We start from the raw sequence: 18,242 nt of genomic DNA, 5'->3' as shown, positions 1-18,242 counted from the left end.
ATTTTAATAATTTTTTATCTTTTTAGTTTTGAATAGATTAACAAGGAAATGATATAATGAAAATAGGAAAGTAACGATTATGGAGTTAGATCATTTCACAGGTCGCCAAGCATGAAGACATATTATTACGATACGTACGAAAAAGACTCTTCTTTTTCTCTTTCTTCTTCTTTTTCTTTTTCTCCTTCTTTTTCTTCTTCTTTCGTAATTGAAAGTCGAGCTTGGCTGCGCTAATGAAAATTCATTATCGTGTCGAGAAGACGTCGGAGAGTTCGCGCGTTGCGTAAAATACGTGAATCATCGAACCGAATCGAGACAGAAATAAAACGCGGAACAAATCGTATCTCGATGATACTCTTCGATGAAATTCACGTTCGTCGCGTAGAACCAATTCGATTTCGAATATCTCAAGTGTTTGGACCGCTTTCTTATTGATGAGTCAAAGTGCCATTCACTCGTGGAGAGGCTCTTGACACACTCCCTGAGGCCCTTTTGCGGCCCACATACGCATTTGCTGTAATATTATTCCAAAGATCTTTTTAGGGACGCATAATATTTAATTTGATTCAATTGGAACACCTACGTTACTTTTTCATTTTATTTTTCTTTTTTTCATTTCCATTTAGCTTGTATTTAATTTCTTAGTTTGAAAAAAAAATGTATATAGCAATAATGTAAATTGAGCGATCTAAGATTTAAGATTCGATCGAACGTGTTTAGAATATACGTACGAAATAATTCTATCTCTACGGAACACATGGTCTACGAGGAACATCAAAATTTAATCGCCTTAAATTCAACTTCCTCGAGAAATACGTAGAAAAGAAGTTTTCTCACCGAGTATACTACTTTTGAATAAAGGCTCCATAAAATAAGAACGATCCAACGAAGAAAATAACCCCGCTAATGTCTGCTTTGCCGTCGATCGTTCGTCTCGAAAACTTCTATACTAGTAAAATACTAACGTTCTCAATTTAAAGAGCAGCCCATAAAATCGAACTCGCATATATATCTCACCGCAATGTTTTCCCTCGTGTCTCTTATTATTATTTCGTTTCTTTTTTGGACGGTTATCTGATCGTACATTGGTGCAATTAAGGAAAGGAAAGTTTGACAATTCGATTTTTCAAATAGATCTCAATTAATTCGACAATCTAATGTGATGAGTCCACGAAGGAAGGATCGGCCAAGGGATGGCCTGAGAAGCCTATCTCATCTTAACCGTAACCAGAATGTCCAGATTTCTCGACCCTTCCGTTAGTCGACGATACGGAGCGTGAAATCAGGTTTGAGTCGGTGCATTGACGAGATCGATGCGCGAACAAAGTCTCCTACCGCTCAATGATCCGTCTCCTAGTAACGAGCTCTTACTTATGCTCGCTTAGTATGGATGTACACGTCCTAAAGTGAATGGAGAGGACCCGATCTCTACGTTTTTAAAATTACATTTTCTTCTTTTTCTCTTTAAAGATTTCTTATTTCGAAATTCTCAATCACGCGAAATTTTAAATATTTAAATGATCTCAAAAATTTCGAAAACGAAAGAAAAATTCGTTTAATGAAAATAATAATTCGACAAGTGACAGCGAAAAAATTTTTGTATGCGATTGAAAGAAAAAAAAGAAACCGATAACATCTTCATGACTCTCTTCGCTCGTTCACTTTTTTTTTCTCAAATAGAAATGCTTCAACGATCGGAGAAAGTGAAATATCAGTCGTATTATTTGCTTACGCACGAAGCTTCACGTTTCTTATCTACTTCGGAGAAGACGCGTAATACGCATCATCTCCTCTTTCCGGATCTCGAATGAAACCGGTGAAAGGAGGACAGAATATAGGAAGAAGAAAAGAGAAAGAAAAAGAGAGGTAAGATCCAACTCCGGTCACGCGCAAAACGTTCAAACGACACGGCACGCACCAAAAATACTTTCTTCGAATCTTCGAGTCCGAGTGTTTCGACATGGTTTCTTTCTAGCGAGCATTTGATACAGGCAAAGCAATTGTTCGAAACGGAGGAAACGTGTATGCAATACTTAAAAAATCCTTTAATATAACTTTGTTCTTTTTTGGATAAGAAACAAAATATTCCAAATATGTTAAAGTGCAGTGAAAGGGCTCGAAATTCGATAATATTTAAGGAGCTACGAGAAAATAGATCGAGTTTCGAGTTGAACGAACTCGGTAGTCGGTAAAAAAAAGAGGACAAAATTATTAATAGTTACTCGTGCTAAGTGAGCTAATATTATGAAACATTAACCAGAAAAGATAACGTTTTCCTCTTGAGAGAGATTATCCACGTTGGGATAATAAAGTCATAAAAATTAGAATCTCATTGCAAAGTTAAATTGTGAAAGCTCGATCGCTTTATGCTTTGTTAAATCCCTAAAGTGCGATTTTAAAATGGCTAACGAATGTAGGTTAAAAACTGCATTGAAGATATACGTTAACCGTCGAATGCTTGATTTAACGTTGAACGATTTTCCTTTTTACTTTATGTGCGTGTGTTATCCTAGAATTTGAATCAAGACTAGACGATTTTCTCCGATGGTAATTCAATACCTAATTAACCATACAAGAAATCGTATCCCTATGTATACAATTGATATAAACTCAGAAAGCAGTCTCTCGTTGCACAATCAGCTCATGTACGACCTTATTTTGAATTGGACAGTATGCAAATCTCGAGAATTTATGATCGAGCAAAGACTAAATCCAGTGCATCGATTTCCTTAAAAGAGAGAGAAAGAGAGAAAGAGAGAAAGAGAGAAAGAAAGAAAGAGAGAGAGAGAGAGAGAGAGAGAGAGTGAGGGGGAGGAAGAAATTCAATTCTCTTATTATTTCTCTCAGGAAGTAATTATCACGACGTTTATATCGTCGTTATTAAGAAGTCATGAGAACAATGGTGCCATTAATAGCGACTAATCGACCGACAAGGATGTTTCTCGTAAAAATCGAACTCGTAGATAACGAGAGAGAAATGTGAGATAGTGAGATAGTGATGATGATGACACGATTGTACTAGATTGCACTAGACGTCGACCGAGGGAACTATTGGAGATCAGAGTGCATTTTTAATCGGTTCATTATGTATTTGTAAGATTCTCAATGCTCGTTGGTTTAAATATTGAAAAAATATTTCATTGTTTTCCTTGAACCGGAATGAGAAGATATTGTCATTTAATTTCCGTATTTTGTCTTATGCCGTAGAAATAAGAGGTGCTAAAAGTAAGGTAGAGTTTCAAGATGTTGAAAACAATGAAGAAACGTGAATCGCGAGTAGTCGATTGCTCTGTTCGAGAAGGAGAAAAAGGATTCTAGCTAGGTTCTCTCCTCGTAAAATGAAACTATTACTTTATCGAGTCTTCTTCGTCTTACCACTGTAAAGATTTTCTCTTTCTCTCTCTTTCTCGCTCTCACGTTCTTATTTCTTTATCCTCGTCTTCGGTAACATTCACCCTCTGGCTGACCCACCCTTACGCGTATTTCCTGGAGTACGCAAGCAACGTTGAGGGTCGAAACGAGGCCGTAGGAGAGCAGGGTTGTTGCTTGAGCACCCGGTGGCTACCCGGATAGCAAAGATTCCTTCGGAGATTGCGGACGGAATTTCGTTGCAGTGACGGACGAACTCCTATCCACGTCTTGCCTTATCTTAGAGGGCCGGTCTTATAGCCTCCACCTCCTCCTCCTCCTCCTCCTTCTCCTCCTTCTTCTTCTTATTCTTCTTATTCTTCTCTTCCGTCCCTCGTCTCGCGTACCCTTTAAGACGGAGGTATCCTTCTCCAGACAGATAAAATTCCAGGAAAGGCGAAAAGAGCCTCCTCTGCCTGCCAGTCTGCTTGCTTGCTTACCTCCTTCTTTCTCTTCTTCGTTTCTCAATCTCTCTCTCTCTCTCTCTCTCGCTCTGTCTCTCTCTCGCTTTCTCTCGCTCTCTCGCTCTCTCTTTCTGTTTCTCTTATCCAGAAGCGGCTTCACAAGCAAACGAAACTACGTTTCCTATCCTCTTCGTATCCACCATCGTGAGTAACGGTTCTGCCACTGAAGCTCCCATCAGCGTAGCTGCTCTCATCGTGACGTTTGGGGAGACTTTAAATCGAAAGATCCCCGTTTTAGATGGATCTCGGAGCAAGCAAGAGAAGCGGATCCAAAGGAACGCTGTCTTTCACAAAACGATTTAGTGAAGGCTTGTCTATCGAGACTACGCGCGTCTTTTCCTAGAAATGCTACCAGTTCCTTTTCTATTCTTTTTTTTAATCCGAAATAACTAGGACCATCGTTTTTTTCCCCTCCTCTTTTCCTTTACTCTCATCTCTTTTTCGCTCTTTCTTCTGGTTTCTTTTTTTCTAGCGAAGTAATGTGCGCTTTGGAGAAGAACCCAAGTGCGAAGGAAGTGCTTTTGACGCTCGTCGTCTTCCATGAATACTTCAATACTCTCTCATTATCCGATCCTTATGTTTCTCGAAACGAGAGTACTCCTTTTGCCCGTTATTCTTTTTTTCTTTTTCGTTCTTTTGGATTGCGAGACGCTTTGATTGATCTTACTCCACTTCTCTTTTATTTTCACGTATGAAAGCTACTATTTGATTTCGTTTTTACGTAAAATCGACATTATCCTGTACAATGTCGTCAGGTGAAAATAATCCCATAAAATATTTGCTCGTAACATTTTTATAATTATAAATATATTTGATGAAATTTCAGGAAAAAATTTTACGATCGATCGGTAAAAGATTTATGAATGACAACACGAAAACAATTCGATCATATTTGTTCTATGTTTAATTTTTCTTCTTTTTTTTTTTAATTGCCTGGATCTTGGAAGACTAAGTAAGGCTGGCAAACAATTAGAGAAATTAAACACGACTAATTGGAGAGGCAACGATGCGCGAGTTCGCGCGTAGAAAGTTCGCCAAAGTGGGAATACGCAAACTTGAAAATTCGTGTGGACCGGAATGTCAGAAGTTAGTGGAACGAGCAGTGAAAGTTCGTTCTTGTGTCCTAACATTTTGTACGAAGTAATCGTCCAGCGCACATAAATGCAAATTTCAGAACAAATATGGACGTTTGTAAAAAATAACGCAATTGTGAGATTAGAGATAGACGGTATGGTCTTTCGTAAAATACGAACTTTACCTCGGGTACTTGAGCAAACTCATTTCAATAAGGTATAATAAATATTTTTCGAATGATTCAGCGATACTTACGTATATAAATATTTTAGTATTAGAGAGAAAATATACATCAAAAAATACTATAGAAAATATATACATATATTCGAGTCATATAATAAAAATAGAAACTTAAAAACGATTCGTGCATAAACTGAGTCGATTTTTAGATCGATTCTTCAAGGTCGAACATACTCTGAAGATAAAACCTGTTTCTAAAAGGAAAAGAAAGTCGATGGCCCATACGAAACTCTCGATCGTCAGTTGCTTTCTTCTTCCCTCCGACTTTCGGCCTCCTTTTTTCGATTTCTTTAGAGCCTCTGGCTCTTCCTTATCATCATCTTCACCTGTCCTGATCTCCAAACTTTTCCACATGCCACACCAGATCGCTCTCACTTTAACTATCTCGATATTAAACAACGTATCTCCGAGATATGTTCCTCTAACCATGTTTTCGAAGTTCCTTTAGATAAACCAAAAAGAACTTTCTTTAAAGTTAAACGATCATTCTGAATTCCACAGATCTAGATGACCATTATTAATTTTTTAGATAATTTTGCCCTAATATTATAACATTTTGTTGTAATGATCTTTTTTGTTGGATCGACATACTTGGACAATAGGATCGAAAAATACGAAACATGGATCAACTAGGATCGACTAGGACCAAAATAAGATCAAATAGAATCAAATAGGATCAAAATAAAATCGAATAGGATCGACTGGAGACAAATGAAATCAAATAAAACACAATAGGATCGAATATAATCGAATAAAATCGAATAAGATCAAATAGGATCGAACAGGATCGAATTGAAGCGAATAAGACCGAATGGAATTGAATAGGATCGAATAGGATCGAATAGGGTCGAATAGGATCGAATATGAGTGTACCGGACCGAAAAGGATCGAATAGGACCGAAAGAAATCGAATAGGAGTAAATAAGGAAACTAGAATAGAATGGGATCGAACAGGATCGAATAAGATCGAATAGGATCGAACCGAACCAACCCGAAACAATCCTACTTTCTTATTCGATCCTTTTCGATCCTATCCGATCCTATTTGGTATTATTCGATCCTATTCGATCTTGTTCGATCAAATTTGATTTTATTTTACGTTATTCAATCTTAATTGCATCAAATCTATCCTATTCGATTTTATTTAATACCATTCTATCAAATTTGATCCTGAACGATCCTATTCAATTCTATTCGATCTTATTCGATCCTGTCTTTTCGTGTACTAATATCCTTCTTGACTTTTAAGTTCTCCTTCAAAGGAATTATTTAAAAAAATTTGTACAAAAATTACGTCCAAAAAAATTTTCTTTTTGTACTGTTAATTCTTGATCTACAATTCTGAAAAATATAATATAGTAAAGCTGATTTTTGGCTCTTTTTATTATTTGGTTTCATTTAAATATCTTCAATAAAATTATTAATTTTAGAAAAACACTAACTACCATTTTTTTTTTTGTTACAATTGAATTCAATTTTGTAACAGCTGTATATATTCTGTGTTATATTTCATATCTCTTAATTTTGGCTACACAACGTAGATAGAAATTTTTGAAACAGAGGTATACAGTTAACAGATTAATCGAATTACATGATTGAAATTATTAGATTCCCCAAATTTTTATTCAACTTTTCGTTTTTAATCGAATACATAGGCCATGCACGTTATAAAAGCGTTCATTTCGAAGTATTCGCAGTGATACGTGCGTCGAATAGAGTCCTATGAAATTCGACACGGTACCTCTTAATGACTGCAGATATGCGAGGATCATGCAAAATTTCGAAGTGGATTTGTATCGTAATTCGACGAACACTCTTTCTATCTTTTTCTATCTCTGAAATATGCAGTTGTTCATTATTCTTCTGGAATAATATATTTATTGTTAAGAAAATATAATTAATTATCGTTCGACGTCAAATCCCACGTAAATTATTCCACATTCTTATAGGAAATTGTCTTTCTTTCGATTTATTTAATTTTTAAATACGTTGTAATTTTCATCTTCCTGAACAAATGCGTTATATGGTACAATTTGATCATATGGGCCATACTACAAGAATTAGAATGTCCAAATTTAAAATGTATTTAAATATAATCATATTCAAATTAACATATAAACTTTTCGACTCAATATATGTGACCTTCGGTAAGAAATTACATTGTAACAATGTATCTACATATTTCTTCCTCTTTTCACACGATGACGGATTATAAAGGATGACAATAACGTGAAATTACCCACGTAGATATTTTCTTGACTTGAAGACCTTCAATCGTAGGATTTACCAAGAGATAGTCGAGAGGAATTCGTTGAAAATCGACTGGAGGCGTAATTAATTAATTCTAATCGCGTCAGCGTGCACAGCTTGCAAGCGGCAACGGACAAGCCAAGTTATTACATCGGAATACGTGCTTGTAGTAGCATAGCTATAAAATTTGCATTAATCGTTCGTTACCAATTGGACAGAAATTCGCTGGATAAAAAAGCGAGGAAATTCGAATGTTCGTTATTACAACAAAGCTAGAGTTAGAGTAAAAAGACCGATAGGGAGTTTTTGAAGGTATTAAGTTAAATGGATGGGGTGCTAAAGAAAAAGGAAAAGTTTATTGTATCATCGCGACAAAAACTCTTTGCGAGCAAATGACACGTATAAAAGAGAACGATCGCAGACGCAAACGTAATCACGTAAGATGAGAATCACATGACGTGCGACAGCAATAACATTTTTCATTTCCTAAAGCCGACAATGACGACGACGACAGTAGAAACGTTGAACCCCGTTTGTCAAAGAAGAAAACTAATTTTTAAAAATTCCCAGTACTTCCAGAGACGCTACATTATAACACGTTTATACTTATATCTCTTTCGGGATAGGACTAAAAATGGTAGCTTCTACTATTTTAAGAACTCGAAAGAATCTCTAAATAAATACCACGGCACTCTCTTTAATTAACGTTTCAAAGAAAAATGAATAAAAGGGAGAGGGAGAGAGAGAGAGAGAGAGAAAGAGAGAGAGAGAGAGAGAGAGAGATTATCCCGACAGAGTTGACGGCTAATAAACTTTTATAATTACCGTGCAGACAACGCAAAAGTAGTAAGAGAGAGAAAGAGAGAAAGAGGGAGAGGAAAAGGAATAAAATAATCCTCACGGGAGAAATGAAGTTTCAAATGCGCGTACTATAAACATATGATTCGAACGATTCCACTGGCACGCAAAGTTCCTTTCGTGAAATTAATAAAGCGACCGTTGAAACGCAACTTCCACCGTACCGAGAATCTCAGTATATTACAGGCATGCTTTAAAAAATGCGTTTACTCGAAACGAAGCTATTTAAGGTCCGAAGCTTCTCCTTTTGAGAGGCATCCAAATCAAATTTAACGAAAGAAGACAGCAAAAGGCGAAATGAAGATTACAGGAAACCGCGAGATCGATTCGCGAGAAAGCGAGAAATAAGTAAAGAAACGCAAAGAAAGAAAAAGAGATATAAAAAAGAAGTAGGAAGAAGAGATCAAGAAAGGAACAAAAGGAGAGACTGAAACTAGAAAGTGTGAAACAGAAAGAAAGAAAGAAAGAAAGAAAGAGAGAAAAATAGAGAGAGAGAGAGAGAGAGAGAGAAAGAAAAGGAAGAAGTACAAGGGACTTATTTCTGAGCCGGCGAGCTCGAGTTAAAACGCCACGGGAACGTCGGCTTTTATTTATGAACTATTTGCCGCGGCTACGATTTACGAGGTGAATCGCGGAAGGGTGAGGAGGGCTAGTGTATAGATCCCGGCTTCCTCTATAAAAGGGCTCGGGAGGAAGGTAGGTGTGCGGAGAATAGGGAAGCGTCGAAAGAGGAAAAGGCGAGAAAAGCCGAGTCTCTCGTATAACAGAGAGTCTCATTCGTGTGGGAGCATCGTGAACGGATTCGAAGAGGTAAAGGAGAACGCGGAAACCGCGTGCTGAAAGAGTACCGAAGAAAATAAAGGCGGATGAGCAGGATAGAAAGAAGCAGTAGGCAGAGAAAAGAGAAAGAGAGAGAAAGAGAGAGAGAGAAAAAGAGAAAAAGAAAGAGAGAGAAAAAGGAAAAGAGAGAAAAAGAAAGAGAGAGAGAGAGAGAGAGAGAGAGAAAGAGAGAAAGAGAAAGAAAGCAAGGGTGAACACGCGAGCGAGGAGTCGGCCTTTGACTGGCCCGGCTCCAAATCTACTCTACAAGCTTTTTCTATTTTACCCCCTTATTTTTCCGTTCGCCTGATTTATCGTTTTATTGCAGAGACTCGCCGTATCTCTCTCTCTCTCTCTCTCTCTCTCTCTCTCACACACACACAAAGATTGAGCATCCCTTACCAACCACGAGCTTTTCTCCAATCGACTCGTAACGACGTTCGACTTGTGCCTAAGCTATGGCCAACGGCAACTCCACAAGTCTCTGGCACGAAAACGTAAGAATAACCGATACCGAGGCTACCGCTGTGGCGCTTTCCAAACTTGGATCAGCGCCACATTCAGGACGGCAAATCGGCACGAAACGGATAAGACGCATGTGACTGACTGACTGACTTTTGTCTTTTCACCTTACCGGACGTCTCGTTATGAATCTTAATGGTGTCACGAACGGTTGACTGACAGCCGAGGTGTTTAGAGCGCGAACGAATTTACTTTTCATCGTCATTGTCGTCGTCGTTGTTATCGTCGTAGTTAAAGAACGATTTATAACGAAGACGGCTTTTGAGGTTTAGCACCGCCCTAAGGTCGCCTCCGGTTAATTTTCCCATCAGGCTACGAAATAATTCATTAAAACTATTTCGTACGGCAACAGGGGCAACTAGTTACCTACCGTGCCGCGCGTGCGTTGCGGCTTATCGGAAGAAATATGGATATTTTCCGTGACCGGGCTGTAAAACTTTCCGAATCGCGCCAAGCTCCGCTCATAAAACACGACGTCGATCCGTCTTCCGGCTTGCTCTGTTAAAACACGGTAGGTACATATATACCGGCTTAATTACGATCGAATAATAATTTTAAGATCGGCGAGAGATCTTTCTTTTTTCTTTTTTCTTCTGTAATCTTTTTTTCTCTCTTTTTCTTTTTTTTTCTTTTTTTTTTTTTTTCTTTTTTTTTTTTTTTCTTTAATCTCTTTCTTATCTTTTCCTTTATATATATATATTCTCATATAAACAACCGAGAAGAGAAAAGACGAACTCAAAGTTCTTGTCCCATCGCATCATGGCCGTAACCTCGTTTATCGCGTCCGCCACACGATAACGTATCGCGTTGTACAAACGATCGGTATAGTTTTCGAGGCATGCATCATCCGTGGAAATAGCTCGAATGCTCCAGGCGGGCCACCAGCTTCGTCGTCGTATAAGCGTGTACCCGCACGAGCGCGAGCATGTCGGACAGTGGAGCTCGTATATCTTTGTAATAAACTCCGCTGGCTCGGCCCTTCAGGGTCGCTCGGTGTACTTATGGCCCGCCAACGTTAATTACCGGAATAATTGTCCGGAGTGAAAATCCAGCCCTTTCAATGGATGGACTTCCTGCGGTTTCCTGAATGCCCTCTGATGTAGTACTGCGCGAAAGGAATATGAACTTATGTGAAAGAGAATCCAGGAACTTAGGTTTTTCATTCGAGCATCAACTAAAATTTTCTAAACGTGGCTTTCCTATTTTTAGTTTATGTTTAGATTATATTATGCTTGTCATAAATTTTCTTTCATACACGTATTATTTTTTCATTTGAAAAGTAGATCAAAAATTAAAAAAAAAAAAGATTCCGTTTGTTCTATTATTATTATTATTATTATTATTATTAACATTCTAAGAGTCAAATCTTCTATATAAAATGTTTTATTCGTATGTTCTTATAATTTTGGATAGAATTTAATTCTATAATTTCAATTATACTTTAAATTAAAACAAACATTATCCTGTTATTTTAAACAAATGTTCACTTCGTACATCATACTCGACTCTGTTTAAAAAGAGTAATCAAGATCAAGATCATTTTCATAATGCTCGAAAGCATCAAGGTAAAACGTTAGTGGTCGGCATCTTAAACGACAGGATCGTTCTTCGGTCGTTCTTTTCGCGAGTTTCCTTCCAGGTCGGCTGTGTGAATACATAACATCGTTGGCATAAGCAAGAAATGCTTGGCGTTGTTCTGCGGGTACCGGAAGTCGGAGATCAGCAGCTAAAATGAAGCTATCCTTCCGTGATACGGGTTGTTACGGAAATTAAGCGCGAGCGAGAACCTCCATGCTCGCCGTTAAACTCCGTTGTAAGCGCGCAAATAATAGAGATTACGGACAAAAGTAACGGGAGATAGTAGGTGAAGAGGAAGAGAAAGAGAAAGAGAAAGAGAAAGAGGGAAAGAGAGAGAGAGAGAGAGAGAGAGAAAGTGAAGAAAAAGAGTGTTAAACTGCAACTTAGTAGAATAAAATAATCCTCTTATTGTTAGTTAGTGAATTTCCGAGATTATGTTTGTTATAGTAAAGATGATAAAAAAAAAAAAAAAGGAAAGAATAGAAAGTAATTCTTAAAACAACGGAACTTTATCGATCGAAAAGACTTTAGTTACGTAGTAATTCGATGTTCCATATTAAAATTCGTTCTTTTCTCGTCTGACGAGGAAGCCACGAAGACGATGGCAACGTCGTTCGAGTTGAGCGACGCCGACGGGCCAAGAGACACGAGCCCTCTTTCCCTCCATCCTTCTACTCTTTGGAAGTTCGCCAAAGTCACGATGCGCTGGCTCTCAACTTCGACTTCCTCTACATGGCAGACACGTTTCGGTATAGTAGCCGAGAGTACCACCGAGAAGAAACGAGGATGAATATGGGATGAATGATAGGATCGTCTTTGCGAACCTTTCTTTAGAAAAGGAGATCGGTTTCATGAGAAGGAGAAAGAGGAAACGGAGTATGTGACTCTTATAAGGATTCCACGGATGACAGATATTCCGATATACTTCTTTAAATCCTCTAAGCCAATTATAAGTAATTTCTTTTACTTTTTTTTTGTTTTTTTTTTTAATAGAAAATATTAAAAGAATAAAAGATAAAAAGATCTATTTAAGTAAATATATGATTGGAAATAATATAATATAGGATATAATGTAATATAATATATTATACGGAGATATAATAAGAAGATAAAAGAGACAATTTGATTTCAACATTTTAATGAACGATTTATTAAATTTTGTTTGTTCTGTCTTGTTTTTAGAAAGGATTAATCTGAAGAATCTAGAAAAAATATTGATTTTCAATACTTTTATCGATATTCTGATACGAACACACTAGTCTCTGCCTAACAGTTATCACCCTTGATCTATTAATCCCACAGCCGAAACAAATCACGAACTTATCTATTCGTAGGCACGGTCGCGGAACGTCACATATCGCTAAAACGTACCTCGCGTAGATCTTTACAGGCATACAATATAAATCTCGTGCATGCTGTGCGAATAATGTGAGGGAGAACGCAGAGACCGTTCCGCACGCAGAGAAGTTGCTCAGAAAATTGGAGTCTACCAGTACTCTGGGAGAAGTTGAAATTGCGAAGAAAAGATGTTGCAATGGTAGTAGTATCGTTTATTAAACTTTAAAACGATGATCCATTTTAATAAGAGCGACAACCATCAGTTTTATATACAATTTAAAGAAATTTTAATATAATAAAAAATAATTAAAAAATTAATCTTCAAACATTCTATCGAAATATTATTAGATATAATATAAACCTGTGACGAATTTATTTCAAAATCTTTTGAAAATTTCATTGATAAATATAAAATCTATATGCATTGTTCAATTTTTTGCAGACTCACGATATATGACGAATCTGAGAGAATGAAAGGTGAATGCTATACATACATTGATACTAACCCCTGCTGACAGGGTAGACAGTTTTTTTATTGTCAGATGTTGAAAAGCTTAGCGTGTAAATCAACAATAACCGACCAGGCTCGTTTTGTATGAATCTCGATTTATCGTGCATCCATGTTTCTTCCTCGCGTTACGTCATTTTGATCGAGGTATTCATGCTTAAAATATTCGCTAGCACAATAATGCTTTCCAGAGAACAAAACTCCTGTACCCCCATGGGCCACATCGTACATCCTATCTACCTTTCATTCCTTTTATATCCGATGCTCGAAAATATTCGTTGTGATTTCGTTGTTGTTTTTCTTTTTTTTCTCTTTAATAATGTCGATTCGCTCTTTCAAACGAACTCTCGTTTTCCAAGGATTATATAAAATTTGTTGGATAACAGCAGACTCGAAAAAAAAGTTATCGAAAGTTGATGATTCTCTGTGAAGCTTAACAGAGTTCGCAATTTTTGCTTGTTAGGAAGAAAATCTTACGACGATGGCAATAAATGTAACGATCACGGCCGAAGTGAGAGAACGATACTTGGAAAGGATTCTTACGGGTTTTTTGCAAGAATCAAACTTTACCTATATAGGTACCTAAGTACTTACATGTATATAATGCTTGATAAATGATTTTCTCTTAAACGTGTTAAAGTATAGACACTTAATAAATGTAAAAGTAATCGTTCGATTTTTTTTCTCCATTCGTAAATAATATTTAAAATAGTTCATAAAATCATGGTTAAACTCTTTCTTCTCTTTCGAATGTGTTTTAGTAAAGTGCAATGTCATAGAAGCGTATTTTATTGAATATAAAACAAATATAGTAGCATTTACGAGACGATAACGTAGTATACAAAATTACATAAATTTCGTCGATCAAAAAGGAGACGTAAAGGATGTAGATATATTATATATATATATAGAAAAGAGAGGCGATCTTGGTAAATCGCAAGAAGAAGGATCGTTGCGTCAGCATCGTTCACAAGACTATTATACGATCGTAGGACAATCTTCGTGTTCGCGGAGACGTATCGACAAGAGATAGATAGAAAGAGAAAGAGAAAGAGAAAGAGAGAGAGAGAGAGAAAGAGAGAGAAAGAGAGAGAATAAGCCATTTCAGCGCTTTTACGTAGTATCGCGTAATGCGCAAAACCTCGGCACTCAGAGGTGGTCCGCCATTTTCGTGGCGGAAAAGCCGCGACCCATAAATCCGTCGTCCTGCACCGGTGAACTCTACCTGCGGGGGGTTTATAGCTAATAAACGCAAATACCTGCCACAGAGCCGTTCATTCTACTTATGCGGAATACATAAAATATTGAATACACATTAACTATCAAAAGCGATACGCGTACAGAACGACATAGACGAAGTAGGAAGAGTAGCAACGCGGTAGAATGATTTTAATACCCTACATTCGATCTTCTAGTATCTATCTTTCCGCCATTATCAATATATATTTCAATGTGAGGAAATTACGAGACGGAATACACGATCCCAAGCCTCGGGGATTTAACGACGTATCGCCATCTCTTGTTATTTCATTTCTCTTTTGTTTTGCTGGTATGAAAAATCAATGATCTCTTTACCCCCCCTCTCTCTCTCTCTCTCTCTCTCTCTCTCTCTCTCTCTCACTTTCTCTGTTTTTTCTGTATTTTTATCTCTTTCCTCCGGTTTTATAAAGACCCAATCTTCTTTTATCACGAGACATTAATATTAGTTCCAATCGAATTTGTAAGAAACGAATAGAATCGCGTATCATGCGTTAAGATCAACATCGAACAATCTTTATCGATCTTTCCATCGTTGTTCGTATTTATTAAAATATGATAACACTCATTATGTCATATTTCTATTGAATATAATACAAAATTAAAACAGATTTTGAATTCACTTTTACTTTCTTTTATTTTGTTATATGATGAGGTTTCATGATATCAAAAGAAAAAAAATTTGTAGTTTTGTATACAACAAAACCCATTCAAATAACACAAGAAGTGTTGCGTGTCTGCGTGCTATCTCTTGATTTTTTTCTCCTTTACGTTTTACCTCGATCTTTGTTTTCGAAAGCTTTTCTTTGCAACTATTAAGGGCCATCACGGTGCCGACAATAATACGCTACAGTATCTTGCAATAATGGCGTGCTAAGGGTCGTAACTCCGGAGTCGCCGTCTACTGATGGAACAAAGACTCGTCCGAGAAAAAGTGTATCGTTAAAGAAATTAAGTAATTAACGGCACGAGTAAGAAGCGAGAACGTATACTTTTCTACTCGTGCGTATATAAAGTGAAAAGTGGTAGAAAGATAGATTGGAAATGATGAGAAAAGAAAAAAAATTAAAAAAATAAAAAAAAAGAAATAAGAAGAAGAAGTAGAGAACTCCTATTTATTTTTTGTCCGCTTATACGACAGAACTGTCGAGAACAAACAAAGCGGAATTTAATTTACGACCTTTGAAACAGCCCATCCAATTTATATAGAACATAACAAATATGCTCTTATTGAGCCGAAACAATTTCATTTGATAGTCGAATCGAAAGATAAGTTTTATTAAAAGATTGAATGAATTAGATTAAGTAGACCACAATTATTTAGATATTTTTTTTTTTTTTTTTTTTAGAGTTGAAAATGACGAAATAGTAATATTTGTATTAAATCATAATCGTGGTAACAAATCAATCAATCGAAAAGGATTGATTAAACAAATATCTCGTTAAATCGTACCACAGTTTTGGAGATAAGTAAAGTAAAGTACATACATCTATGTATATAACATAAAAGAATAAGGAGGAAAGAGACGAAATGCACGAAGGGAGGAAAATACGTGCGACGTGCGCACGAAACTTCGAAACGATGTACGTACAAGTGTGTTACGTCTCACGAGAGTGTGGCACGTGGAAAGGGAGCGTATGTCGTGGCACATGAAACCCACCGGTATGGAAGGAAAAATAATATATAACGAGCTCGGAGTAAGAAGTGAAAGAAAGAACGAGTGAACGAACTAAAGAGAAAAAGAGAGAGGGGAGAGAGAGAGAGAGAGAGACAAGAAAATAAAAGAAGTAGAGAAAAATACGAGGGACCAAATCGTGAGAGAGAAATCAAGGAGAAAAGTAAACCGAAAACTAAATCGTCGGAGAAATTGAGCAGAAAAACAGAGGAATCACGATTTTTCGATGTTTTTGCAATTTTGTCTCGCAAACCATCTCTTTTCTCTCTGTCTCTTTCCCTTATATCTTATTTCTTTTTTTTTTTTTAGCTTTCTTTCTCTATCCTATGTTCGTGTTTTTCGAAAACATCGTCCTTATTTTTCTATCTTTATTTTTTTCCCCCTTTAAATAAATATTTCTTAGATTTATCATATTTGAAAGATTAATATATGTCATGTAAGAAATCGTCGTATCGTATTTATAATTTCTAGATGGTATCAATTTTCGTGATGATACACTTGACACATTATTATCACGTTGTTAAGATTCGCAAAACTACTAATGAATCTCGATAATATACTTTGCAAATAAATGTTTATTAAACTTGATATTACGTTCTTTAATATTAACGAACGTGTCTCAAATTAATACTGGAAATCAATTCGGATTTTCGTTTGATGATAAAAATCAGAATGATCTTTCTCTTACCTCTCGGATGATTTTGCAGCCTCTGACAACACCGATTTGTGAGAACAACGCGCACAATAAATCCTCAGAAACACTGTGATCCAGATTGCCGACGTACCTGGGTCAACGAGACAAAAAGAAAAAGCGAAATATGTGTACGAATCATTAATGATTTATATTGTTTTGTTTTTTGCTATTTTTGTATATAAAAGCAAATAATTCAAAAAAAAAAGAAAAAAAAAGTGGTATGTAGAAAAGGACGGAAAAGGATGAGCCAAAAACATAGAATTATCTTGAAATTCGAATTAGATCGCCAATTCTTGATAAGATAAGAGTGATGGAACGAAAAAAATTGGCGATGGCTATTTTGTTGGTTTATCTCATAAAATAGCGAAATATAATGAAAATCTTCATTTTAAAGATTCTTGTTTCTTTCTACGTGATTATAATCTTTTAAAAAAAAATTAAAATCAAAATTTATTCCGATCCATATTAAAACGTGAGTGTCGAAATATAGATTGTGAGTTGTGATAGATAGATGTAGACAGATAGTAACATATTGCTACGTGCCAAAAAGCCACATATGTGACTGGCGAATTAGAGCGGAAATAGGCAAAGCTTCAAATTTCTGAAAAGCTGTACAAATACCTATATCGGTATAGCGCTTCGTGTAATAAATTTTCAAAGTTGGTGCTGATTTTCGATTTTGGTAATGGAAACAGGAGTTACGAACAGTGAAAAGTGGTGAAAAGAGGAGAGAAGGGAGTAGGGAAAACAATAACATAATGCGTATGCCATGGTTACAACGGAACCAACGTACAAGAATAGAATAATAGTAAATGTTAACAAACCTAAACGTAAATTTCCTCAATATTTGTAAAACTTTTTATACATTAAATAATAATAATGAATAATAATTCATTTTTTTATGATAAAAAGGTAATAGAGATTATCAAAACGTTTCTTCCATTAAGCATTATCAAAAATGATGATTCTCGAATTTGAAAGAAAAAGAGAGAGAGAGAGAGAGAGAGAGAGAGAGAGAGAGAGAGAGAGAATTATATTTTATATTCGCTTTTTTTCTTTTTTCCTCTTTAAAATCGATCAACCTAGAAACTATAAGCGTATAGAGGATTTACATATTTATATATATATATATATATGTATATGCATGTACCGATCCGATCTTTTCAAGATCGGATAAAGACCAATGAGACTACTCACAGAGTCTTCGGTGGAATTTCATCCGTCATGATGAGCCCGTAACGAATAGTCAAACCGTCGCAAAGTACTGGCAACCATGGCAGCTCTCTCGAAGCTCTCTGCCAGTCGCACATAAAGTAATTTTATTTAAATACACCTTTATGCACTCTGCCTAGAGCCGTAGAGGACTTTAAGTGCATAATAGTTTTCGATAGTGAGTGAGAGAGAAAGAGAGAGAGAGAGAGAGAGAGAGAGATGGATGTAAAAGAGAAGAGGTGAAAGAGGGGGAAAGCTTATAAGCTCTTCTTGGCGCTTGCGTAGCTCACAGTGAAGTTAGACGAGACTTGGCGAACGTTTTAACGTTTTAACTTTTTCCAAGA

The 18,242-nt window shown here is 36.4% G+C and overlaps 1 protein-coding gene across 4 annotated transcripts in view; it reads right to left on the bottom strand.

Moving 5' to 3' along the window:
• Window positions 1-18,011, bottom strand: part of LOC118446777 (uncharacterized) — a 42,099-nt gene extending 24,088 nt beyond the window's left edge. The window contains exons 1-2 of one of the 4 annotated variants that reach the window (XM_035877819.2): window positions 17,884-18,011; window positions 16,681-16,777 (exon numbers count right to left, since the gene is read on the bottom strand). In XM_035877819.2, coding sequence (XP_035733712.2) covers window positions 16,681-16,777; window positions 17,884-17,905 — 119 coding nt within the window. In that variant the 5' untranslated portion in view covers window positions 17,906-18,011. The remainder of the gene's footprint in view (window positions 1-16,680; window positions 16,778-17,883) is intronic. The other 3 variants (XM_035877818.2, XM_035877822.2, XM_035877820.2) reach the window with 3 other exon arrangements.
• Window positions 18,012-18,242: the final 231 nt, after the last annotated feature.

Source organism: Vespa mandarinia, chromosome 3 (genome assembly GCF_050613455.1).
Source record: "Vespa mandarinia isolate Hongniang chromosome 3, ASM5061345v1, whole genome shotgun sequence".
NCBI lineage: Eukaryota > Metazoa > Arthropoda > Insecta > Hymenoptera > Vespidae > Vespa > Vespa mandarinia.
This window is presented reverse-complemented; position numbering and strand designations above follow the sequence as displayed.